The sequence below is a fragment of the Centroberyx affinis genome, unplaced genomic scaffold (genome assembly GCF_046629955.1).
Source record: "Centroberyx affinis isolate AG114_WGS23_722 - 3 ecotype Tasmania unplaced genomic scaffold, CSIRO-AGI_Caff_v1 ptg001755l_1, whole genome shotgun sequence".
Taxonomy (NCBI): domain Eukaryota; kingdom Metazoa; phylum Chordata; class Actinopteri; order Beryciformes; family Berycidae; genus Centroberyx; species Centroberyx affinis.
Genome location: NW_027280156.1, coordinates 28,114 through 55,344, shown reverse-complemented (window position 1 = coordinate 55,344; position 27,231 = coordinate 28,114). Strand labels below are relative to the sequence as shown.

Genomic DNA, 27,231 nt, shown 5'->3' with positions numbered 1-27,231 from the left:
GACAAAGTGGAGCAATAACTGATGACTGAAAAGATATTATTTTGTAATTGTGATAAATTATTAAGTAGATGTAGTGCAGTGTGTAGTGATGTAGTACTCAAGATCAGATTTGAACTATGGTGCTATGAACTATGAAGCTATGGTGCCACACCTCGCCATATCCAACTGACACCCTTGTTGTTGAAATTAACTCTTCAATTACAGTGCAATTACAGAGAAACGTAGCTGTAATCGTTAATGAGACTCCATGACCATAACAGTAACAGGGCCCGTGAGCTGCCCGTGTCGCTCTCTTGTGACATTTCTAGGCCAATCGCTGGCCTCATTGCGGAGGGTTTCGCAAGATGCACTGTGATGCCTGTGATATTGACACACACAAACAGCACCTCACGCAAGGCAGAACAATGAACTCATGGACGGGCAAATACGATGGAGCGGATGCACTCATACACTCCGCTGTGAACAAAGTAATGCGAGCTGTCCATCACACAGGGACTCTCACTGTCTCTCTCTCCGTCTCTCGCTCGCACAAAACAACACGCGTGCACAAGAGCATACGACCCACACGTGTGCAGATTTAGGGTTCGACCGATAAGGGTTTTTGAAGGCCAGTAGCCAATATTTTCGGCCGATATTCAATAGCTTTAGATTTGAACATTCCTATGCCCAAAAAGAACATTCCTTTGCGCAGAATTTTCTTCTTCTCAAGTAGGGCTGGGCGATATGGACCAAAAATCATATCTCTGTATTTTTAGGCTGAATGGCGATACACGATATATATCTCGGTATTTTCTACGAAGTGGGCTAAATGTTCAGTTGTAAGTAGGGCTGGGCGATATGGACAAAATCAAATGTTACAATATTTTTGACCAAATACCTCGATATCGATATTGCGTCAATATTGTAGGGATGACTATTGGTGCTTTCACAAAATATTTACACAATGAGATTTCTGATAAATAATCATCAGTAATGTGGATATAATGACTAAGTGGGTAAAGGCAAATAATAGAACAGCTAGAACAGTCTGGTAAGTTCAGAAAATGACATCACTTTACTGTAATGCAGCCTTTAAAACCAGGAAAAGACACTTATGCCATATCATGATATTACGATATCCAAAATCTAAGACGATATCTAGTCTCATATCACGATATCAATATAATATTGATATATTGCCCAGCCCTATTCTCAAGGTGGAAAAGCCTCTGAAACAGCCTTTAGACCATCATGGGACACTAAAACTCTCCACTGAAACCCAGGATGATGATAATAATCATAACAGCAGTTGTGTGGAATCTGATCAAAATGTTTCATTAGAATTTACTCAGGTTGAAGGCTTCCCATAGACAACCAGTGTAGCATTGATCAATTCTACGATAAATATGTAATCAATCAAACTGCATCTGATAGATCATATCAGAGGTGTCCTGCACTGATCATATCCAGTATTTCATAAGTCCAATATTGGCCTGATATATCGGCAAACAGATAAAAATATCGGTCTAACCTTCATGAAGATACACACAGAAACACAGATCTTTGCTACTCTACCATAAGTGCTCAACACCAATTCCTCCAAGTGAAGATACAGGCACACATAAACACACACACACACACACACACACACATACATACAGAATATAGCTCAGGGTTACTGTAGCCCGCCCTCTCCTCCTTCTCTCTCCATCTGCACGAAACGGCTTAAAGTGATAATGAGTTGTTTTTAATAATTAATTTGCATATAAAAGCCGAGCCGTCTGTGTGGGTGGCAGAAACAGATCCTAGATCACAGTCTGGCTGCTGGCGACGCTTCAGAGAAAGACAAAGAGAAAGAGGGAGAGAGAGAGAGAGAGATGGGAGGCGAGAGAAAAGAGAAAAAGAAAGACAGACTGAGACACAGACACAGAGAGAGAGAGAGAGAGAGAGAGAAAATAAAGATGTGTGAGAGAAGACTGCTGTGAACAGGACATTTTGCATTAATGCCACCTATTTGCTGTGTGTGTGTGTGTGTGTGTGTGTGTTTTCATTTCCCTGCAATCCTTTTTTACATTACGCTATTTGGTGTGTGTGTGTGTGTGTGTGTGTGTGTGTGACTGCTTGAGAGTGTTTTCCAGTGTTTCATTTCCCTGCAATTTTCTTTACATTAGCGTACGCTATTTGGTGTGTGTGTGTGTGTTTGAGAGTGTTTCCCAGTGTTTTCATCTCCCTGCAATTGTTTTTACATTAGCGTATGCTATTCGGTGAGTGTGTGTGTGTGTGTGTGTGTGTGTGTGTGTGTGTTTGTATGCATGCGTTCCCTGCAGGTTTTATATTGATGTAGAGTATTTGGTGTGTGTGTTTGTGAGTTTTGTCTTGGGTTTTCATTTCCTTGCAGTTTCTTTTTTACTTTAGACCATTTGGTGTGTGTGTGTGTGTGTGTGTGTGTGTGTGTGTGTGTGTGTGTGTGTGTGTTTGTGTGCATATAAGCCTTTGATGCCATACATACCGCCACAGGTACCGAGTCAAATTGCTAGCAAGTGTAATGGCCCACGGTTTTTTGGGGGGAATAATGTGGGCTTTGGAGGCTCACTGATCAGAGAGGTATACCTGAACACACACACACATATACACACACACACACACACACACACACTCAGAAACCATTATTTCACACATAGACTGGCTCGCATTCACACACCCACGCAAAACTCGCAGGGCAGAAGCAACCCACTCGCTAACACACTCAAATACACACCTCACACACATAATCTCAACACAAGACAAGGATCTGCACCCACCCACCCACCCACCCACCCACCCGAACACCCACCCACACCATCGCATCCTTTCTCCCGCTTCATCCCGCACAAAGGGACTCTGATTACTCCCTCCGACACACACACACACACACACGCACATATCTCCGCTTTCTGATACGGACCTGCATCAGAAGATAGCTTTAAAGAGAATTTTTTAAAAAGGTTATTCTGGAACTCTCTATATCAGATCCAAAAAAAAAAAAGCCTGAATGGATTCAGCGTTTAAAAAAAAAAAAGGGATTTCACTTCCTTTCCAGGCATTTAGGCGGAGGAAACATCACCCAGTATGAGAGGGTAGAGGCATTACCAGGCGGTGTTGGCGACTCTAAAAACACACATTTACAGGCTTGACATTTTTTCATTCATTTTTTGAATCGTCTCCACGCCAAAGGGCAAGTGGCGGGGAATCAAACATATCTGAGAAGTTAAATATTAATCTTCATAACAAAGAGTGTGTGTCTAGATTTGTTAGTTTAGCGGGTCAAAAAAAAAAAAAAAAAAAAACACACCACAAAAGAGTTCAACAGATGAGAAAAACACTAGCTAAAGGGATAGATATGCTGACATGTTGAATTTTGCATTATCACTAGGGATGGGACGATATATCGAAATACAATATATCGCGATACAAAAATGCGACAATACGTATCGTTGGGCAGAAAAATGAATTGCGATATTTTATTCTGCTGTAGTAATCACTAATGAGACGCTTGGCCATCCACGATTTCACAAGCTCTCCATACAAATTATATTATTCTCACTTTGTAATGACGTTTTTAAAATTGTTGTTTACATTCTAGCGAGCCAATGGCATCGCTAGAAAGATTTGTGGCTCAGAAATAAACAGAATTCTGCACAGTCAGAGTTTGTTGTCTCTGAACTTTGATTTATTACATCGTATCGTGGTTGGTTTTTTGTGATAAAATTTTTATTTTGTTTCTTTACAGTGTAACGATAATAAATCAAATACATATACCCGCATGTGTCACATCCATATGTGTCTATACATCTCCTTAACACAATGTTGCGGACAGTGTAATTCAAGAAAAAGAGAAAAAAGAACAAAAGAAAGAAACCTAACATTTTATCCCACCCTCCCCTCCCCTCCCTAGCTTACTCCCTTCCCCTCCCCTCCCCTGGCTGGCTTCAGATAACTCCCTATGCATGCTTACGTAATACCTAGGCATATAGTATAGGCGAAAAATAATAATGACTATAAAAAAAAATTTAAATAAATAAAAAAATTTTTTTTAAAAAGTAAAAAAAAATAAAAAAAAATAAAATAAAAAAAACAAATAAAAAAAGGAAAAAAATACATAAATAAATACATAAATAATAATAATCTAATCGATTTTTAGTCCAATGTGGATACTCACCGGAGCCGCGAGCAGGGCCTCCTTGTCGTAGTACTTCTTCCTCTCGTACTTGTCCCGGATGAACACCTCCACGGCTCTGAGGGTCGGGGGGGGGTTAGGGACTGAAACGCTGCACAGGAATATTCACACAGACTTCCATACACACACGTTGCTCTTAAATGGTTGTTCTATGGTCAAATGGTGCTATGTTTAAATTACCTGGCTATGTAAAAATCCACGACTTTCCGTGAGGGCTTCCGTAACCATAACAATATTCTTCTTCCCTGGTTAGTTAATGTTGTTTTTCTAAAAGGGATGGGATGTTACGGCGCGATACGCAGCCCGGTGGCCTAAATGGAGGGCCAAATGAAATGTCGGTTATGTACGGAGGACCGCGGGGGGGGGAGCGTTGGATGAAGAGGGATGCAGAGGACCTACAACACACACACACACACACACACCAAATAGTCTACACTAGGGTTAGACTGATATTTGGGATAGATATCAGCCACATTTCAGCTTACATTTTAGCCCTGATACCAATATCACCCGTAATTACATATTTATTGCAGAATTGATCAATAGTACATTGGTTGTCCATGGGAAAACGTTAACCTGAACTGAGTATAAAGAGACAATTTGATCAGATTCCATAAAAGTATGCTTTGATATGTTTCATTATTCGTATTATCCTTATTATCGAGGGTTTCAATGGAGAGTTTTAGTGTTTCATGATGGTCTAAAGCAGTGACTCTCAGCCTTTTTCATATCAAGGACCCTAATTGAGTCCACATTAGGGCCACGTCCCCTATTTGATGAGATTTTGTGTCTCGGACCCAAATCTGAGAATATTTTTATTGTTAGATATGATTTTGTCCTGAATTCCATGACTATCTGTATTGTAGGTAGAGCGATAACAGAGAAACTATGATCAAAACAGTCTTTCCTTCTACATTCTCGAATTGTGACTTCTTGTAAATGAAGTAGCCTAATGGTGAAATTTAACACTTCATCAATTTGCTGGGGACCCCCCTGGAACCCCCTGAAGGACCCCTAGTGGTCCCCGGACCCCACGTTGAGAACCACTGGTCTAAAGGCTTTTCCACCCTGACAAGAATAGAAGAGTTTTTTTGTTTTTTTTTGTGGCATGCAAAAGGTTAAGATTATAGAATACTGGTTCAAAATATCGGCTATGCTTATATATCGGCAGCTTCAATCCAAAAATATCAGCATCGGTATTGACCCTCAAAACCTAATCAGTCAAACCCTAGTCTACACTGATGTAAACAAAAACTGCAAGGGACACACACACACACACACACACACAATCAAACAGTCTACACTAATGTAAACAACTGGGAAAACAAATCAGATAGGCTCCATTAATGCAGGAGTTGATGAAAACACAACAGAAAATACGGCAGGGGAATCAAACTCCGTTTTGTCATTCGCATACATAACCACATGCTGAAATGATGTCTGATTTTAAACATACAACACACTCTCTCTCTCTCTCTCTCTCTCTCTCACACACACACACACACACACACATCCAGGCAGTGCCTCGCCTAATCCTGGGTCTGTTATCTGCTGTTTTCAGCCAGCGGCGCGGCTGTCAGGACGACTAATGGACTTCAAAAGACTGAAGAATGATGACCACCCGCACAAATGGGCCTGCCAGATACAAGATAGGGTATTAGAGCCGCGTTTCAAACAGGGAGATTATTTATTTCAGCCCGGTGCCGTAAATATGAACATACGCCGTTACGATAACCACGCAGCCGTCTCGTCTTGTACAAAAAGTAAAAAAAAAAAAAAAAGGGAAAACCGGAAAGCACCGAACATCGCCGGAGGTGTCGCGGTGAAACGGGTGGAACGGCGATTACGTAGCGTGGCCTGTCACTTTTTTTTTTATTTGGTGCCGGAAATGGCAGATTCTGGATCTGCCGACGGAGATGAAGTCTGATGATGATGATGGTGAAGTAGATTCGATGCTGTCATTTCTCCCGTCTTGTCGCAGCATCAGGCCCGTCACAGGTGTGAGCTCAAGCAGGGTATATATATATATCGCTTTGCCGATATATAGCTGCTTATTAGTTAGGCAGCATGTTTTGTCAGCTAGAGTTGGTCTGATATATAGAGCTGCAATGATTAATCGATTAGTTGTCAACTATTAAATTAATCGCCAACTATTTTGATAATGGATTAATCGGTTTGAGTAATTTTTTAAGAAAAATAAGTCAAAATTCTCTGATTCCAGCTTCTTAAATGTCAATATTTTCTGGGTTCTTTACTCCTCTATGACAGTAAACTGAATATCTTTGGGTTGTGGACAAAACAAGACATTTGAGGACGTCATCTTGGGCTTTGGGAAACACTGATCCACATTTTTCACCATTTTCTGACATTTTATAGACCAAACAACTAATCGATTAATCGAGAAAATAATCGACAGATTAATCGACAATGAAAATAATCGTTAGTTGCAGCCCTACTGATATATGATATAGATATCAGCCTTTTATTAAAATCAGATCTGGTCCAGTCAGTGTCATCCACCTCTGATATGATGCAGTTTATTCGATTGCTTGATTGATCAATACTACACTGGTTGTCTATGGGAAGCCTTTAACCTGAATTGAATCTAATGAGACATTTTGATTGGACCCCACTCAAGTATGCATGAATATGTCTGAATATGAGAAACTGAATCCCTGTAATTGTTGGGCATTAAAATGGTCAAATTTAAAGATAATGAATATTAGCACATAATTCATAAGTATCAGTATTGACCATTAAAAAAAATCCATACATAACCCTATTGTCAACACTTGCAGGAGATTTTTAACAAAATATTACTGTCGCAAAACTGTGGATTTGCATAAGTGTTGAGTGTGGGACTTCCCTCTTGCAGCAGTCAGCACCTTTGAAACAGGTTTGAAGTCTGTTTGAAGCGAGCCAATGACATCTAAGTTGACACATTCTTTTTAAACTGCGGTTTTGAACAGATGAAAAAAAAAAAAAAAATCTAAGCCGCTGCTTTTTGTTCAGTTGGCAGGATATATCGCTTTGCCGACAGAGGGAAACGCTGGATCCTTGTGATTTTTTTTTTTTTTTGTTCGAATTTAGATGCTGAAAATCTGGCAGCTTCGAACCTAAAAATATAAAAAAAAAACGGACCCGTTACCGGTCTAATCCTGTTTGTCTTCGTGCTCGATTTTGGCTAAAATGTGATGGGAGGCGAACACACACACACACACACACACACACACAGATATAAAAACGGAAAAGAGGCAGGAGGAGGATACTGGTCTGTCTGCGGCCGTCTGAAGCTGTCTGGCAGGTGGGCTTCATACAGCTGCCTGGCCCTGCTGTTGCCCATGTCCACCATGCTCTGGAAGGAGAGGAGGAGAGGGAGAGAGAGAGACAAAGAAACAAGAGAATAGCAGAAAGAGGGGAAAATGTATGTCAGTAATACAAGGGAGTCAATTGGAAAAACTTTCAAAATGTGTCACACACACACACACACAGCAAGTCCTTTCAAACATCGCATTTGAATTCAAGTCAATTTGCCCACAGGGGTGACTCCCTTCCTCCTTCCCTCTGACATGCACATATACAGAAACAAACACACACACACACACGCACACACACGCACGCACGCACGCGGGATGAAAGACACACTCGTCGCATGTGTCGAGGCTAAATTAAGAGGAGGGTGATGAATGGGATGATGATAGGAGAAGTGGAGACGGAGTCGGAATAATCAGCCATCCAGAATTAATTAGTCATTGAAAACGGCGATTAACATTCAGAGAGAGACCCTTTCTGCTCGCACTCAGCTGATGGATAGGCGCCGCCTTGGAGACACACACACACACACACTCACACTGACACTGACACTCCTGTAGTACACACGTACACACACAAAACAATTGGAAATATTAAATTAACTACTGGATTATTTAATAAACTACTAGCATGCTCAGGTGAGTTACTTACACACACACACACACACACACACACACACACACACATGCTTATGTATTCTGTCACTTAGTCAGTGTGACATGCTAGTTATCCACAAAACACACCCATACACACACACACCACCCTCTATAGTTGTACATGCATGTGTGTTTAGCTAGTATATGTATAAGAGCATACTGGAGTGTGGATTGCATATTGGCCTGCATGTGTGTGTGTGACAATGTGTGTGTATGTACATGCTTGCATTGATGTGTGTGTGTGTGTGTGCACAACTCAACTAAGCATGCCAGTTTATTTCATAATCCAGTAATTATTTCAATATACAGTGTACTATATGGTATGTGTGTGTATGTGTGTGTGTGTGTGTGTGTGTACCTGGATCTGTTCGGGGGTCCACTGGTCCAGGTTGACAGACTTGACTCTGGAGATGTGGACGCCCAGGTTGCGGTGGATGCCGGCACAGCGGATACACATGAACACCCCTAGGTTCCAGGACGCCCATCGTGGACCTGGAGGGCGAGAGAGAGAGAGAGAGAGAGAGGGAGAAAGGAGAGAGAGAGAGAAATTGATTTTTGCACTAGGCGAGATTTTAATGTAAAAATCCAGCTGTTTTATCGGCGTGAGTCACAAAGTGGGGCAGCAACAGAGAAGAAAGCTCCAAGAACCAGAAGTGAAAAGATAAAATTCCAAAATAACATTCAACCCCCTCGGCCTAAATTGCCTCACTGGAAAAACCGCTCGGCATTTCATAACATTCACACTTCCACTTTCGGTTACAGCGAGACATTTTTGAATACGTTCGTATCAAAATTGCTAGAAAGTATTATCCCAGGTCCCTTCGACACATCTTAATAGGACTTAGGTGAAATCCAGATACAGGAGCGCTAGTCTTTTGATACTTCAAAGAGGAGCTGCCTTGGTTTTTTTCTTCAAGTTTTTTTTTTTTTTTTTTATCACATCTTAATAGGATTTTAGAGCAGAGCGCAGAGTGGAATGCATGTGTCACTTAACGGATGTCATTTGATTCCTGTTCCTGTGATAAAAAATAAAAAAAACTCCATCATTATATAAAAAGCACTACTAACTATTTACTACTAAGTTAGTGAAGAAATTGGACAAAAAAAACCTACTAAAAAGTGCAAAAAAACTTAGTACTATAAGATGATTTTTCATATCCAGTCTTTAAAAGACATAATTGAGAATGCATGTACTTTCATTTGAAAGTGATTAATAGCTTCAATTAAACTTGGCTGTCAGATGAAAACCTCATATTTCCAAAATGTTGACTTAAGGAACTAAGTGGAGAAAGCCTTGTTTTTAGCTTGATGACGCCACTTTTCAGTTTGATCAATGGGTTTTTGGAGAGGTTTCATAAGCCCGGGGGTCGTGGAACTTTCTCGACCCAGAGAGGAACCGTGTAATCTTTCAAACAGAGTTCCAACAGGGGCGCAGAGGTGGAACCGGCTGGATTTGAGGACGTGCGTGGAGTCCGTTTTCCCTTGCTGGGAAGAGGCCGCCGCAACAAACAGCCGGTGCGAGGTTATGTAAAAAAAAAAAGCCCAGGCAGAGAAGCGGAAATCAGGCCACGAGCCGCTGCACGGTCGAGAGGAAGTGAAGAACCTCCAGGCAGACGAGTGTTACTCTTATTCTTGTTGACACACAATGGTCTCCGCCAAAGTCTGCCGAGAGAAGGGCTGCAAATTTTACCAGCCTGCGAGCGACTGGCTCGCGCTGGTCAGTCTGAACCGGGGTTTGACCGATATGCGTTTGTGAGGGCCGATACCGGTATTTTTGAAGCCGTTGATTTGGCCGTTAATTTGACCCCGATATTCAATATCTTCAGAAGGGCATTAAGTTCCAACACAAGCCTCTGAAACGGCATTTAGACCATGGGACACTAAAACTCTCCACTGAAATCCAGGAAAATAATAAAAAGAATCACTTCAGGTTAAGAAATTCCCATAGACAACCAGTATAGCATTGACCAATTCTACAATAAATGTGTGATCAATCAAACAGCATCATATCCATCATATCAGAGGTGGATGACACTGACTGGCTGATCTGCTTTACAATACAGCATATCGGCAAACTTGCACTGTATATCAGTCTAACCCGAGTCTGACCCAGTACAAAATTATCCTAGCTTCCCCCTGAATCTCTGCGGGGGCGAACGGGAGATGGCATGGAACTGACAGCCAAATAGTTTTACTGGGCTAGTGGCCAAAGTCCCTCGGCGCCGTCTTTGGCTCCATCCTTATCCACAGCAATTCCTCGCGAGTACCGCGAAGCTCAGTATCTGTCAATATGATAATTGGAAGCGACCTAGAACAGAACGAGTGCAAAGGATCAACTATTATGGATCTGGGCTACATAATACAGTGGTGTAGGAGCGCCGGCCGGATGACAGCGGCGAGGGGGGGCCCCCCGCAGTCCAGCGGGCTTGCCGGTCCAGCGTAAGAGCATCAGCGCGTTAATGCAGTGGCACTAATGCAGCAGTCGGCCTAAAGCGGAATTAGGGGAGGGATGACTGAGTATTAGGCCTGAATCAACCAGCTCAGCCGGTGTAAGCTGGACTCTGATGGATATCTATAGCGGTATATGGATCGGGCTTCGCCATCGTCGTTTGTTTTGGGATAAACGCTTTCAAAAAACGCCACAATACGAGACAAGTCCTGGCTGAATTCCCACTTGGGATACAATGACATGCAAAAAAAAAGGCCGGAAAGACACACTGGAAAATAAGATATCAAAAGGGTGGATTCCAGACGTCAGGAAAACCAAAGGCCAACAAATGACTGCTCTCGCCCAACTGAAACCTAATCTCTCCAAACACTTTTTGACACCCTGAAATGGAGACGCCATGTGCAAAAAAAAAAAAAAAAAAAAAAAAAGGGCCGCGCTTCTTCCTTTTCTCATCGGAAAATGTGTGAAAATCCCATCAGCTTAAAGCAGAGAGTCTGTGCTTTAACCTCATTGGCGCTCTGTCATTTCACACTCAAGAGTGGAAAAAAAAAAAAAAAGAAAAGCCAAAACATTGAACATCGAGGGGAATGACAGTAGGGTATCAAAATCAATTTCGGGTATCAATACGCGGGCGGAATGTTCTGAACAGTGGGCTTTTATAATGGAATCTCAGGTTCTCTTACCGGCTTCTGTGCATTTCTATTGGGAAAATCAATTGAGCAGTGCAGCAGGGTCTGATTGCATTTAGAAAGGCAAATGATGCGCACAAATTATACTCCCAAAATAAAGTGCCCTATTGTAGAGAGAGGTACGCTTGAGTCCGGGCCTTGCATGCAAGTGGCACTGTGCGTGCACACACACACACACACACACACACACACACGTACATTAACATGCATGCACACAAATGCAAACACACCCACGTTAAGACAAGTGCAAACACACACACACACACGCATTAAAACGTGCACAGACATAGACAAACACACACACACAGGCATCCCAACAGAGACGCACAAACACACACACACACACACACACACCCTGGAGCCTACATGAGTGACAGCGGAACTTTCCAACTGGAGGGAGGGAGAGGGGGGGGGGGCAGCCAGCCGAGCATGAAATTAAAGCCCCAACTGTCAACCTGAGGACAGTCAGGACGACGACTGACGTGTGTGTGTGTGCGTGCGTGTGTGTGTGTGTGTGTGTGTGGATGTAAACGCGTGCGACGGTGGCAGGAGGGTAGAAAAACGGTGACCACAGATGTCAGCCGAGGCGCTCCTCTCCTCCCACACCGAGTCTTTGGCTAAAGCGGAAGCAGAGAATATGCTGATGGGGCTTGGTATGAGGAAAACCTGAGTTTACCGATGTGACTCCTGTGAGCTCAGACAATCGATATCTATGAGCGAGGACGATAGTGTGTGTGTGTGTGTGTGTGTGTGTGTGTGTGTGTGCGTGTGCTAGAAAGCAGAGAGCCGGCTCTTTCATCGGTGGCGCTATGCAGATTTAAAGAAGCACAAAGACTGGAAAGTTTGTCTTCAATCACCTTATTCTGATTTGTTCATTTTTATTCGAACCAATTATCCTTTTGCATGTGTTTCCTATTTTTACCTCCCTCTTATATATACTGTTTTCATTTATATGCCTTCTTGTAAAGTGTTTCCGCTTTTAGATAAGAGCTTCCTGGGGTTTATTGCAATTATGAAAGCAACTATACAATCTGAATAGTCCCAAACTCTTCTCTCTCTCATTTCTGGCTATGAGGAACAGACTCACAAGCCTCGAATTGCCCTGCGGCGTGGGAATAAACAAATCACGGTGCTGGAAATTCAGCGGTATACCCCTTTAAAAAATAAAAAATTTAAAAAAAAAACGGTTAAACGCCGCCTTTTTCCAATTAATAAATGGTGCTCTTAGACTGAGCAAATCACCCGAAGCCTGCCAAAATCTTCAGTTAGGGCCGAGGACGAGCCAAGAATCGGAGCCAGGAAGAAAAAAAGGGAGGAAGCTGTGGGGAGAAGTGGAGAATAAATTTTAAAAAAAAAGCGCTGTGCTGCTCCCTGGTGGTCAATCCGTGTGATTGAGTATCAGTGGTTAGAGGAAGACTGGATGGGCTGCTTGCACACGGAGGAACGTTTTCTTCACCACGCACCGTTTCCCCCTGTATTCTTCCAAGAGAAAAAAAACGTAATAAAAACTCATCATCTGGTGTTATTGTCTAGACGGGAAAAACAAAAATAGGAACATTACAGTCCAGACAGTTCATATATCATGATAGATGGCGACTATAAGAGTTGTTTTCAGACAGTTAAGAGGGGTTGAAACGGATATGGGGCGATATAGGGAGTGAACCCGGGTATCACGACTGAAATAACATCTCCGACTCCACATTCTGGGGAAGATATGTGATTTGCTGAGGGGGAAAGTGATGAGCGTTAGGCCACAGGATTCTGAATCCTCTGACCTGTCCTGCATCTTAACAGCAGGCAACAATAACCAATATACAACTAAAATGATGATGGATGAATGGATGGTTCAAGTGAGGATGGGACTCCATCTGCTGGTGATGAGAGGGAGAGCAAGGGAGTGAGTCTGCTCACACTAGACCCAAGAAAAAATGAATGTGAATGAAGTAGTTGTCTCTTATTAAATGTGTTACATGGAACTAAAAGAAGCACATGATCTCTAGTGTATATGGAGTTAATATGCTATTTTCTAAGTAGTTTATGTAAGAAAGTGATTTTTGATTGAACCGTTACAGTCACTAGTTTATTGAATAACCACACACTGAGAGCAATAGAAAAATTAAGTGGATACTCAGGTACTTACTCGGGTTATGATTTTTGACATGCGTATGACATACTGTATCTTTACTTGAAAACATTTATGTACACTAGCCCGTAGGCTTAATCCTAAACTCCATGAAATGTCTCTATATTATGGCAAACATACAGTAGTTTACACCTATGTGATCGTATAAGATGCAGATTCAGACTAGGCTTAGTGACTCATCTGTCGTCTGCCTCCAACCAACATCTACTCAATTGCCCCCCCCCCTCCCCCCTCCTACAGCCCCCCATCCTCCACTGAGGGTCCCACTTCCCCCCCCCTCTGGCTCCCAGACTGACTGCCCTCTCCAACCTGACAACTCCACCCCTCCCCCTCCCCTACCTGTAACCTCTACAGTGTGCTTCACAGCTGACCATGTAAGAAGACAGCTGATGAGACTCCACTCAAGCAAGGCTGCAGGCCCTGATGGTGTCAGCCCCAGGGTGCTCAAAGCCTGTGCCCCCCAGCTATGTGGAGTGCTTCACCATGTCTTCAACATGAGCCTGAGTCTTCAAAGGGTCCCCGTGCTGTGGAAGACGTCCTGCCTCGTTCCTGTGCCGAAGACGCCGCGTCCCGCTGGCTCCAAGGACTACAGACCGGTGGCATTGACCTCCCACATCATGAAGACCCTGGAGAGACTTGTCCTGGAACAGCTCCGACCCATGGTCAAGCCACTCTTGGACCCCCTCCAGTTCGCCTACCAGCCCCGACTTGGAGTTGAGAACGCCGTCATCTACCTGCTAAACCGCGTCTACGCCCACCTGGACAAACCGGCGAGCACGGTGAGGGTCATGTTTTTTTACTTCTCCAGTGCTTTCAACACCATCCAGCTGGCTCTACTGGGTGAGAAGCTGACAGCGATGCAGGTGGATGCCCCCCTCGTGTCCTGGATTGTCAACTACCTGACTGGCAGACCACAGTATGTGCGCTTGCAACACTGTGTGTCAGACAGAGTGGTCAGCAACACTGGGGCCCCGCAGGGGACAGTCCTATCTCCCTTCCTCTTCACCCTCTACACCACAGACTTCAACTACAACACAGAGTCCTGCCATCTTCAGAAGTTCTCTGATGACTCTGCTATAGTTGGATGTATCAGCAAGGGTGAGGAGGCTGAGTATAGGGCTGTGGTGGGAAACTTTGTCACATGGTGTGAGCAGAACCATCTGCAGCTCAACGTGGCAAAGACTAAGGAGCTGGTTGTGGATCTGAGGAGGGCCAAGACACCGGTGACCCCTGTTTCCATCGAGGGGGTCAGTGTGGACATTGTGGAGGACTACAAGTACCTGGGAGTGTACATTGACAATAAACTGAACTGGGCTAAGAACACTGAAGCTCTCTACAAGAAGGGCCAGAGCCGTCTCTACTTTCTGAGGAGGCTGAGGTCCTTCAACATCTGCCGGACAATGCTGAGGATGTTTTATGAGTCTGTGGTGGCCGGTGCTCTCCTGTTTGCTGTGGTGTGCTGGGGCAGCAGGTCGAGGGCAGCAGACGCCAACAGACTCAACAAACTGATCCGCAAGGCCAGTGACGTTGTGGGGGTGGAGCTGGACTCTCTGGTGGCAGTGTCACAGAGGAGGATGCTGTCCAAGTTACATGGCATCTTGGACAATGTCTCCCACCCGCTCCATGACTTGCTGGTCGAGCACAGGAGCACATTCAGTGCAAGACTCATTCCACCGAGATGCACCACAGAGCGCCACAGGAACTCATTCCTGCCTGTGGCCATCAAACTTTTCAACTCCTCCCTCAGAGTGTCAGACACTCTGAGTCAGTAGACTGGCTCTTGAACTTATTTCATCCTGTCAGCAGTTATAACCCATAACTTATAACTTATATCTAACTGTGCAATACCAATTTTTTTGTGCAATAATTCAACTGCAATAATTCAACTGTGCAATACTTATTAATTATTTACACTGGTGTATGTATATATTGGGAGTATGATGCATATTGTACAGAATTCTTATTTCTCTTATTTCTATATTATTATTTTTATTCTCATTGTTATATATTGTAGTATAATGCACATATTTTACATATTTCTTACTTTCGTATTTCTATTTTTCTTATAATTTCTTATAATTTCTCTACGCTTGTATATATTCACTTCTACAATGTGAGCAGCTGCAATGTAACCCAATTTCCCCTCGGGGATCAATAAAGTATTTCTGATTCTGATTCTGATTCTGACAGAATGTTGTTCAATATAATCTTTGTCATAGAATAAAACAATAGGCTATTGCTTTTAATAGGCCGGGAATGATGAAGCCCTGTGATTGGCTATAGGACTGGAAGTTTGTGATAATGCGACTTCATCTGTAATCCACGCAGACTTTTGTGATGACAGAAGGAAGCGACCGCCACTGTCCCGATTCGGTTCGCTTCTCCTCCCCCTCTCGCTCGCTTTCCACCCTTCCTCCAAGTCGCTTCCCGGTAGGAGATGAGTGGCAGTGAGGGAGGGAGGAGAGGAAAACGAGCCGTAGGGAAGACAAGCGGGACACAGCCTGACCTCGAATTTCCCTATGGGGATACGGTATCACATTCAGTGCCTATTGTGATGTGTTGCTGCATTTAGATATTAAGTTAGATCGTTTTCAATACCCACATGAAAAACTATTTTAAGTTTGCTTATGGCAGAAAAGGCTTTGATAAGTTCTAATAAATAGCGATTCATTGGTTAACCTCATTACACAACCAAAAAGTGGCTTTAGATGTTTGTCTGTAACATATTGGTCCACCGCAACCTCCCAAAAATGCTGTACCCACTGTCACTCCCCATGGTGTTGTGGTTGTATGGCCATTAGCTTGTGAATGAGAATATTTCCAAGTGCCTTTCTTTGTTTTGCTCTTCAAACAGCATGAAATATGACCAACATTAGCTGACACTAAAGAACTATTTACTTTGCTTCAAACGCACCAAATTCCTATTTTATTTCTCGTGACATTTCAGTAACAAACGCGCTTGACAGCTGGATGGAAACAGCAAATGTGACATTCAGCTGAGGCCAACCACGGTGAGTACAGGCTGGTAGCCTAACCTGCCCTTCACACCTTCAAAATGTGCACATTTGTCAATGTATGTGCGTGTTTCTGGGTCTGAATGAGTGTGTGTGTGTGTGTGTGCCAGTGTATATTATGTGTGTGACAGCAGCGAGGGACCAAGGACAGGTCGTCAAAGCGTTGAGTGCCCTGCAGGCTGCCTTGCCAAGATTCGCTGTGCCAGCAGAGGGGCCGGCATGTGCCAGCTTACCCCCCCACCCCCCCACCCCCCCACTACAACTCATAACACTGACACGCCGCCACTATGAGTCACGCTGAAGGGAGGGATTGTGTTAAAAGCAAAGGCGAAAATTATAGTCCGGACTCACAAAATATGGACTTCGATGCCAAGGGGGACAGGAAAACAGAATTGCAATCGATAAGGACTGCAAATCTCTTTCTCTCTCTCTCTCTCTGTCACACACACACACACACACACACTATGTAGGGCAGAGCCGGAGACGTAGGGCAGAGGCGGAGGAGTGAGGGTGGAATTACAGCTGAGAGGCTCAGGTGAGTCACCGCCACTGCAGCGGTCAAAGCGGGGGAGACGCCACACCCAGATACACGGACTGCAGCGGACAGTATGTAGGTCTGGACCGGCTGGCTTTGAAATCCAATCCATCAAATCGGACGATGGATTTCTAGGGTAGCGCCTGGTGGGATCTCTGGCCCGCTTCCCACCTGGCATTAAGACGAGTTTCATATCCGGATTCTGTTGCGTTACATTTACACACAGCTGACACCTCGTCTTTTGCTTTATCTGAATCCAGTCCTACAATTGTCCGACCTATCCCACTTGATACCGGGGTAGGTGTGTCAAACAGCCACTCTCCCCAGCTGCGCCTTGTACCGAGCAGGCTGAGGGGGGTTGAAGCACTCTCGTCTGATGTCTCGAGGCTTTTCACTGATTTACCGGATAAAGATCCGCGCCGCCATTACCATCATCTCTACTGCTCAGAGCGGAGGAGGAGGCAATTAGCGCGTTCACTCAGCAACACTTTTGCATCCAGCCAATTCATGCACCTGCCTACATGCTGGGAAAGCACATAGACAACCTCAGCCTATGGCAATAATAACAGCCTTGGCACGCCTTTATATCGATGAGGGGAACGTTCTACCGCAGGGAGTTTGGCCAAATTCACAACCGAGGATAGCGTGCGGAAGGCCCATGCCATCTGGGACGCTTCCAACCACGTCACAGCATCAGCCTGCTGGAAGGGACTGTGGTGCTGAAGCCCATCTATCCTTCAGATCCCACCGTCATACACAACAGATTTGTGAATGCAAGGGTGGAGAAACCGGTTTCAGTTCACTCCAGTCTTACACAGTGTGAGCCAGTGAAGATCAATTCAACGTAATTAAGTGACTCAGAAGATGTACCTCGTCAGGATGTTTCATCATCAGAGGATGGAACTAGAGAAAATGCTGGCCAAAAAGTTTACTTTTTATTTGACTTAGTTTATTAACCTGTAGGAGGGGAGAAAGCTGCCATCCTTTGTCTGAGAAATGGTTTTCATTAAAATGTGACTCTAGTGGCTTTTGTTATAAAAGAAAAAAAATGTTTGTTCAGATTTTCCTTTAAAAAATAATTTTGTCCTGAACACTATGAGAACATAAAAGTATTCCCAAAGTTTCAATAGATTCCCAACACTACTTCAAATTGAGGTAATGTTGGGAATTCAGTTCATATTGAGGTCCTCAATATGAACTGAATCCATATTTCTACCTGCCATTGGAGACGGGCAAAAACAGGCCTACATTAACACCTTGTTACAAATTAGCATTGGTCCTTTTTACAAATGCATCAATGTAATATGTATTGTAAAAATAGGCCTAGCCTATATCTACTTTTCTAATCATCTGCGGACACACAAAGCCATACATAGTCTCAGACAAGTTAAAAACTTGAGGTAAAGAGAATTAAACCAGGAAGTTATTTGAATTATCAACTCTCTTGCCCAATTATGTGTTTCTCTTGGTAAAATAGACACTGTTAAACTTCATTTTTAGGTTTTGAGTTGAGGATTCGCATGGCTGCAGTCCCAAACACAGCTATATGAAGCCATGCGGGTCCTGGTATTGGTTGGACTGTAGATAATATCCTTGAAAAAGAAGTGGTGTAAAATTATACATCTTCCACTGGGCTGAGCAGAAGCCGTATGAGGAAGTTGTACTTGTATGATGAGTTGCCTCTTTTGTATCACCAAGCAGTTTCAACAGCCAACTATCATAGCACTGAGGTATTGAACATGATATGCATTAAATATGTATTCCCATGTACCGGAAACACTGCCACTCTGTGTATGTGTGAAGTGGAGCTTTTAGAATGCATTTCGAATGCGAGACAAAGTGGGCATATAAACTTTGTACTTTTGTACGTTTTTCAGGAATTAAAAGAAAGAGTGTATTTAATGGACGATCATATCTATACGATTTATCTGAAAAGTGTGGAATCGTAGGAAACACCACCCCTGGACACATTAGCTGTCAGGATGGCTGAGTGGTCTGAGGCGTAACCCCCGAGCTCCGCTACAGCCATTAGCCATGGAGTGAAAGCTTCCTTTAAAAAAATCAATAATAAGGCTGCTCCACTTGTGCTGTCGGCATGGCATTGCATCCGGTGAAAGCATCCAGGTTCAAGCTCAAACATAAAAAGGAGAGAAAAGTCGGAAAGGTTCAATTCTCAATGGCTGACATGTGTTCATCCTCATACAATGAATGCTGTACAAACGGTCTGTGGAGCAGAAAGAAAACTACATTTATGATGAGATTACGAGATTGTTTATAATCGACAGCAGATGCCACACATTGCTTGATTGAACACAATGATGCCAGTGGTTCTCATCTACTGTTCCGCTTAACTGGACTGGAGTATTGGCCAGACACCAGTGTTCCCAGTAGCAGTGAATTGCTGCTGTTGTTGGCTCGTGCCGTGTTACCCTAAAGGTAATTTAAATGACAAATGAGAACTGAAAACTCCGCGCGGCTTTGCTTCCTCTTTCAGTGATGAGGCGGAAAGGCGAGAGCAAAATGGCAGATTAAAGAAACATGATAAAGAGAGCTTGTGGCTTTTAGAGAACTCGGTGGTACCAGAGAACTGCTCTGACACGCCTGAAAACATGAGTCTCGGTCTAACGAGAGAGCTGCGGTGCCGTTTGCTGGAGTGGGAACGTAATCCGAACCAACTGCAGAAACCAACTACAAAACACAAGGTTGTATGGGTAGGAGACAAATGTTGACATCTGAGAGCCGGCAGTTCCTCATACTTGGAACTGATGCTCATATTCAGCTATTTCTTCATGTGTTCTTAACTGGTATGAAGACCAGAGAAGGTCGAGGACAGCAAAGAGCGTACACAAGTCCATCATGCTTAGCTAAAGTTACAGGGACCGGAATCATCTTGACCCCCCCAGCCCCAAAACCTCTAACCTGGCTGGATGACAGGTCACCAAAACAAGCTATATGTGAGTCCATGTGACTTTTGTCTACAAGACCTGGTTTACTAGTAATTGGGCTATGTAAGTGTTAAGGCAATATTTCAGGAAGAACGTCTAGAGGCTAGAGAAGGTGAGGCAATGAATAGGCCTGAAGTCGCAGTGTGAAGGGAGAAACCAGAGGAGGAAGGAGGGAGAGATGGAGGGCTGACGACATGGAGACAACAGATAAGCAGCACCTTTCTCTCCTTTCAGTTCACACACCCTTTCTTTCACATACCGCAAATACACACAGGCTACTTTCATCTGACAGTAACCCAGGACAAAATAACAGGAACAATGCTCTACACATGCTGTAAATCGCCAACTCACAAGGGAAACACACACACACAGATCTACACACACACAACTGTTAAGACCAACTTTCCCAGCCCACAAGAAAGTACCTGACATTTTAACAACAGAGAATAGCAAATAAAGCCACTCTCACGCACCGCTGTCAACAGTATGGGTGTGTTTATATGTGCTTACATTCTCAAGTGATCCTTCCCATTATAAAGTTCATATTGACAGAAACGGCTGACTGTGTGTTGTCGTGTCAACTTTATCACCGGCGGCAGCGAATCAAAGCCGGGGGGTGACATAAGAGGGGTGAGGTGTGTCTAATAGTCTAATACACACACATATTACATAAAGAGACCTTACTCACACACACATGACAGCAGAGAATGTGGTTGATTCACTGACTGGGGGACATCTAGTAGAAATGACTGTAGTCAGAGATGGCAGCATAGGCATGATAATGACGCAAAAAGCCTTTAATCTCAGTCATAGGTAGCCCAGATACAGTCCGTTCAATGTCGTGAGGGGAGAACATCAAGCCAAAGCCCATTCAAAAATCTGGGAAATCAATGCTTGCTCACCGTCAAACGTACACACCTGGTAGAACAGATATTAAGATGTTTTAGCAATCGTCATGGTGTTCTGGCAAATTCGGCATATAGCTGGTCCATGAAGCAGCACTTTATTACAGTAAATTCAAAAGATAAACTCGCTTTATTGAAATAAGTGCTGCTTTGTGTATTGAATGTATGCCGAGTAGAAGAGTGGGCCCTAACGATTTGTAAAAGGTCTTGAGTCATGTTGTACCAGTTAAGTGCGTCTGCCGATAAGCAAGGCAACATGAAACTGCCAGATTTCTGAATGGAGTTTGGCGTGACGTACGACAGCACGTATCGAGGGTAAGTCACAGGTAAGGTGGTGGCTGCAGGCTTGCAGCTGAAATTAACCGAGAGTATGTGACGCTGACGTGGTTCTCTACACAGAACATTCAGCTAGCAAACTAAACCGGTAATTTTGTGTTCCCCGCGAGGTAAATACAACCCCGGCGTAAAGCAGACACACTCGTTTTCCGCTCATTAATAAACCAGAGTCAAGGACATGACATCGATACTGTCGGGCAAAAGCTGCTTCAAGTCAGCCACAATAACACAGAATAACACCGGAGGTACGATCGTTTTGACTTCAAAATAAAAGCGCTAACTCTATTAACACTGAGTGAAATTCGGGAGCAACCATACTACACCATTGTACACCATAAATTACTAACCCTAATCCACATGACGAGAAACCAACAACAACAATATAATAAAAAGTCATAAAGGCAAGACTTTGGATAACCTGGATGAGAATCTTACGCTGGCCAAAGTGGTATCAACTTTTCAATCACTTCTTACAAGTCATTTTTTTGGAGTTGGTTTTATGTAATAATCTTTTCTTAATTATCAATGCCCTACATGTATGGATTGCGTTTATGTTCTTGCCTTACTTTTACATGCCTTACTATTACTATTGCCTTGCTGTCATTGTTTTTGCTATTAATTCCATCTTTTTTTACTCTCTTGTAAAGCTGCAATTAACCTTCTACATTATATTATTATTATTAGTATTAGTAGTAGTACTAGTAGTAGTAGTTAGAATCTTCCAAAATAATTCATGTCAGTAAGGGTTTTATTTTGAAAGGTAAAAAAGGAAGTACTATGTTTTATTCTGGCTGACTTCACTGGCTTCGGACTTCGGACTTCAGACTGAATGTCGGACAATATTGTTCATTTTGGATCATTTGAGATTGTACAAGCACTGACCTAGACTACTTCCCTTGTATAACGTAAATATGTTAAATGAAAAATAAAATTAATAAATAAAATGATAGAGTCTGGTGGTGAGCAAGGCAGAGGGATGTGCACCACCATAGCTACACATAACTACCTAGAAAACAGTGTTGCTAGCCATAGCAAGCCGTTAGCAACCAAGTTCCCACGGCTAGCTGGCATCAGTAGCCACATCATTTCATCTTTCCACACACACATTTCCGACATGAATGCAATGCTTCCCCCAGCTTACCTTTTGCCTCGCAGTCAGCACAGTACTTGTTATCATCTTCTCTCAGCATTTTAGACAGAATGGCCTGATGCTGCTCATTCAGTTTCTGGGCTTTTTCTCTCTCTGACCGCGTCGTCATCTCTCCAAAGTTTCTAGTCCTGCTTGTGAACAGCCGATAAAAACCACAAAGTATTGAGCCTGTGTTAAAAAGGGTGGGACATCCCCGTGTAGCCGTACTGTGCCGCCTGTGTTCAGTTAGCTCGCACCCTGCTAGCAAGGTAATATGGATCCAAAGCAGCGTCACTGCTGCTGCCTTCACGTGCTGTCGGAATTACTGGAGTTGTGCCTTGAGCAGCTCATAAACGTACTCCACATAATGGTAAAGACACGCGGAAAGCTCTATGTAACGCTTATCAGCTTAACATTTTAACTCAATCACCTTTACTCAAACCGGAATCAATTTGCTGCCCGGCATATAAATGCTAAAATTAAGATGTCAGATGAAATATTAGATGAAATATTGGTCTCAGACACTAACCATTTGCCACTACAGGGCCTAAATGTAACATTATGTTGCATTCAAGGACCTAACCTGGCCACGCCCTGCGCACACCTACACCTGCAAGAGGTCTTCAGCACGGTGTCACTTCAAGCATTTTGTGGTAAGAATATCCAATAGGGTGTGGGGGTGCAGGACTTGTGTGGATTATCATTTTATCATCCACCGGTTTGTCAAACCTGGCAACCCGCTCCTCCATGAACCTGTTGCGGTGAGGTGGGGGGAACTGTAGGATACTGTACCGTTTTCAGGTCACCTAAAAGCACACGTGGAATGATGTAATAGCTTTATCTACTCTAACAGCACCCATTCGCTTGTTTAATGATATATGTTACATGAGCTGGATTACATTGCGGGCAGGGTTTAACCCTATGGTTTAACCTAGTAGGCTACTGGCTGACTGATAACCACCTGACCCCTTTCATTTCAATGAGTAATGTGAGTAATGTCAAGCTCCAAAAGACTTTATTAGTGAGGGAGCAACAAAATGAAACAAGAAAAAATAAAGGAGAACAGAAAGAAAGTTCTGAATTTTGGTTGTGATTTGTTATGTCAGTCTTGTCTTATTTTGCACTTTAAATGAGTGTTTTATTTTGTAGCCTACAAATTATTTACCATATAATAATAATACTAATCATAATAATAATAATAATGATAATAATAATAATAATAGTAATAGTAATAATAATAATAATAATAATAATAATAATGTTATGTTTTTATTTTGCCATTCAACCTGTTCTAAAATGGCATTAAAATTATTTAATGTTATCTGCCCTCTTGTATTAATTACTATTCTTTTCTTTTCTTTTTTTTTTACTATTATTTCCTACTTCTTCATTAAATTACTACTCTATTCAATTAAATATACTATTTAATGGATTTTTTTTTTTTAATTCCCAATATCACATCAAGCAAAAACTATTTCACTCAGTGTAAGAGTTCAGCTCAAATTCTATTTCTATGGCCAAGGACAGCTCATTTGATATTTTTGAACATGACCAACTCTCTCCTGGAAACCAGACAAATAAAACTGTAACTCACAGCTCCACAGACAGTAAAGGTCTGACTGTGAGCTTCTCCTTTAATTCCTGATTGAAGATGCCATAATCAGTGAAATGAGCTGTTTCTGCTTTAAGCGCTTTCTGATTTGGCCTTTTATTATAAATCAGATATCACCCAGTCAGTGGCCCACCTTTGATATGATGCAGTTTGTTTGATGGCATATTTATTGTTAATCAGTACCACACTGGTTGTCTATGAGAAGCCCTTAACGTGAACTGATTCTAATGAGTCATTTTGATCAGATTCCACACAAGTATGCATGAATATGTTTTATGATTCTTAGTATTAGTTGTATTATGGTCTAAATGCTGTTTCAGTGGTTTTTCCACCTTGACAAGAATCAAATTCTGGGGGAAACACTGAATATTTATAATTTCTTGGATTTTTTTGGCATGAAAATGGTTAAAGCTGAAGATATAGCAGGTGATATAGCAGCTGGCGGATTGGTTACTTTCACAAGCCATTTTCTTGCCTTTGTCCCCTCTCACAATTATGTGGGGAGTTCATGATGACCAAAATACTTTATTGAATACAATTGTATTGCTTGGCAAACTTTACATATTTAATACTCCAAATAAACAGTTATCATTGGCTTCATTTATTTCCTTCCTCAAACATCACTATTTGTTGGAAAGGCTAATTATCAGAGGGAAAGGTAAGGGACTCTTTGCTTTTACTTTTAAATGGGAAAAACTATCAGTTATAAAGGCATGGGATTTTGAGCTTTGATATGTCCTGTTTTTGTATTCTTCTGTTCCTGTTTTTCACTTTTTTTTCTTTTTTTTTGCCTTGTATATTGGCTTTATTTATAAAAAAAAAACTGTAAATGGAGTGTATAATACTTTATTATGTTCTGTTGTTTTATGTAACTTTATACATTTTATTTAAGCTTATATGACTATACCTGCACTTGTTTATATCAGTTAGACTTTCTCTACCTTTTTTCTTCATAACTGGGCTGTGATCTCCATTCTGTCTAGTTAATATACTTTGTTTTACATTTGTTATGTTTACAGTGTTTTTCTTGTCTTTTCTGATGTCTCTACATGGTTTTTTTTCTGTCATCTCTGTGTGTTTTTATGTTGTATTGTTATTTTTGTTAAGTAAATAAAAAAATAAAATAAAAAAAAGCTAAAGATATAAAAATTGACTATCGGCACAAAATATCAGCTATATCAGCAGCTGCACTCCAAAAATATTGGTATCAGTATCTGTAATTTATGATTCAAAATCTTAAAAAATCCAATAAAGTAGTATTCTGGTTTGGGTTGCATGAAAGACACATTGTGTATCACCTTTTAATGTTGAAAGACAGTAGGACCAACAGCAAAGAGACAGCTGTACAGTGTTAGACATGGACAAACCACAGGCAGAGTAGCAGCTATTCCTAACGAAACACCAGAAATTAGAGCACATTTCTAACTTCAGGCTTTAAGAAACGGAGCCAGAGGAATTCATTAAAAAACAATCATAGTAATACAAACAGATTTGACACCGGAACAAGAGGAGAGAAAGTACAAACAATACAAAAAAGGTTAAAACAATTATAATAAATTAATGCCATATATATATTACATGTAACGTGTAAATTACATGTGATTGTACCGGATATAGTGAACAAAATTCTACAGTCATAAAAACTCAACTTCAGGTTAAAAGAGCAGTGGTTAGCATATAAAAGTTAAATCTGAAATATCCCATGATAATAAGAAATCATCTACTTCCTGGTTTGAAGCAGGCAGTTTAAAGATACACACCATCCAAACTAAAACAGTCAGAATCAGCATCTCATTGGTCAATTGACAGCAACATTCATTTCTTCTCACATAGCCTCGGACATCTCTTAGTTCTTTACACTTAAAAATATAACTCCAGAAGATTTACTAGTGAAGCGCTTCCATTCTCAACACCAGTTGTTTCCAGTGAAACATTAAATAGTAGATCAAATAAATAGGAAATATTCCCATGCTTTTAACATGCTTGACTCAACAAAAACCAGCTGAGAACTCACAAAGGTTGAGGTGTGACCAAGTCAATTTTGCTCAAGTCCCAAGTCAGTCTCAAGTCTCGAGGCACAAGTCTCAAATCAAGTCTCAAGTCTAAAAGTAGATTACCAAGTCAAGTGTCCCGTGTCAATTTAATATCTTAAAGAAAACTAAATATCTAGGACCTTTCAATGCAATATGCTTTTAATAGGATAAAAACTTGGTAAGAGCATCATGATTTCTAGAATCAGTTTCAGCTTCAATCAATTCAATCATTCCATACAAATTCAGAAAACAGAATTTAAATTCAGTCGTCTGCTGGAACAAATCTCATCACTTTCAATCAAAGTCATTTACACAAACACAACATCTCAAGTCAAGACTTTAGAAACCTTTTCAAGTCATCAGAGTACAAGTCAGAGTCAAGTCCCAAGCCACCAGAACCCAAGTCAAGTCGAGTCTCAAGTCTTCTCTTCATGCATCAAGTCAAGTCTGCAATTAACCACCACCAACAAACTGTTTGAAATCTTCCTTCAAGAAATTTTCTATCAAACAATACCGCTTGTCGCCACTAGGAGACAGCAGACTACTCCTGTTAGTGAGAGTCCTGCATCCAAAAACAGGGAAAAAAAGGCTGCTAAACTATAGACACTTTGGCAGCTTCCTTCATGTGGAGGTCTGTACATTACATGGGCGTTAACTGGGGATGGCAAGGTGTGGGTCCAAATCTGATCTTGTGGTTTTTATCATTATAATGGAGAACAAAGATCAGGCAAAAAAAATGCCCAAAGTTGATTTGGATGCCATATCTACAGTAAAAAAAGTCACATCAGGGAGGAATCAGGACCAACGTTCCCTCTAAGATGATTGGTGACCTACGACTAACAATTTTCCACATTAAACAATTGGTAAGTTTTGTTGGCAAATTCTATAAGATGGAGGACCTTTGCCATAGGTTAACGGTTTACTGAATTGACACCCCAGGTCTAGACAATCATGTTTCCTTGACATCATTGTGGAAAATCGGGTGACAATGGGACCAGAAATCCTTTCGGACCTGGTCTTGTAGCATGCTGGACCCAGATCAGCAACGTGAGGTGTTCGCTTCCGCACACTGTGACTCAGTCCTCAAACCTACAGGCCTTGCTTCATGATAACAGAGAGTGATCGATGAGTCCTCTGTTAGCAAACACTACCCTGCAGTGTAATGCCGTGACGCAAGCCTCTGAGACGTCACTGAGGGGAATCATAATGACAAATCACTCCAAAATCAAAGCATGGATTCCCAAAATAATTACATACGGTGTGGACTCATCCATTTTC

The 27,231-nt window shown here is 42.1% G+C and overlaps 1 protein-coding gene across 2 annotated transcripts in view; it reads right to left on the bottom strand.

Moving 5' to 3' along the window:
• The window catches only part of LOC139652076 (stromal membrane-associated protein 1-like), a 103,252-nt gene extending 80,677 nt beyond the window's left edge, over window positions 1-22,575 (bottom strand). For both annotated transcript variants that reach the window (XM_071529025.1, XM_071529026.1), the window contains exons 1-4: window positions 22,321-22,575; window positions 8,522-8,655; window positions 7,465-7,550; window positions 4,178-4,253 (exon numbers count right to left, since the gene is read on the bottom strand). In XM_071529025.1, coding sequence (XP_071385126.1) covers window positions 4,178-4,253; window positions 7,465-7,550; window positions 8,522-8,655; window positions 22,321-22,438 — 414 coding nt within the window. In that variant the 5' untranslated portion in view covers window positions 22,439-22,575. The remainder of the gene's footprint in view (window positions 1-4,177; window positions 4,254-7,464; window positions 7,551-8,521; window positions 8,656-22,320) is intronic.
• Between the last annotated feature and the right edge of the window lie 4,656 nt (window positions 22,576-27,231).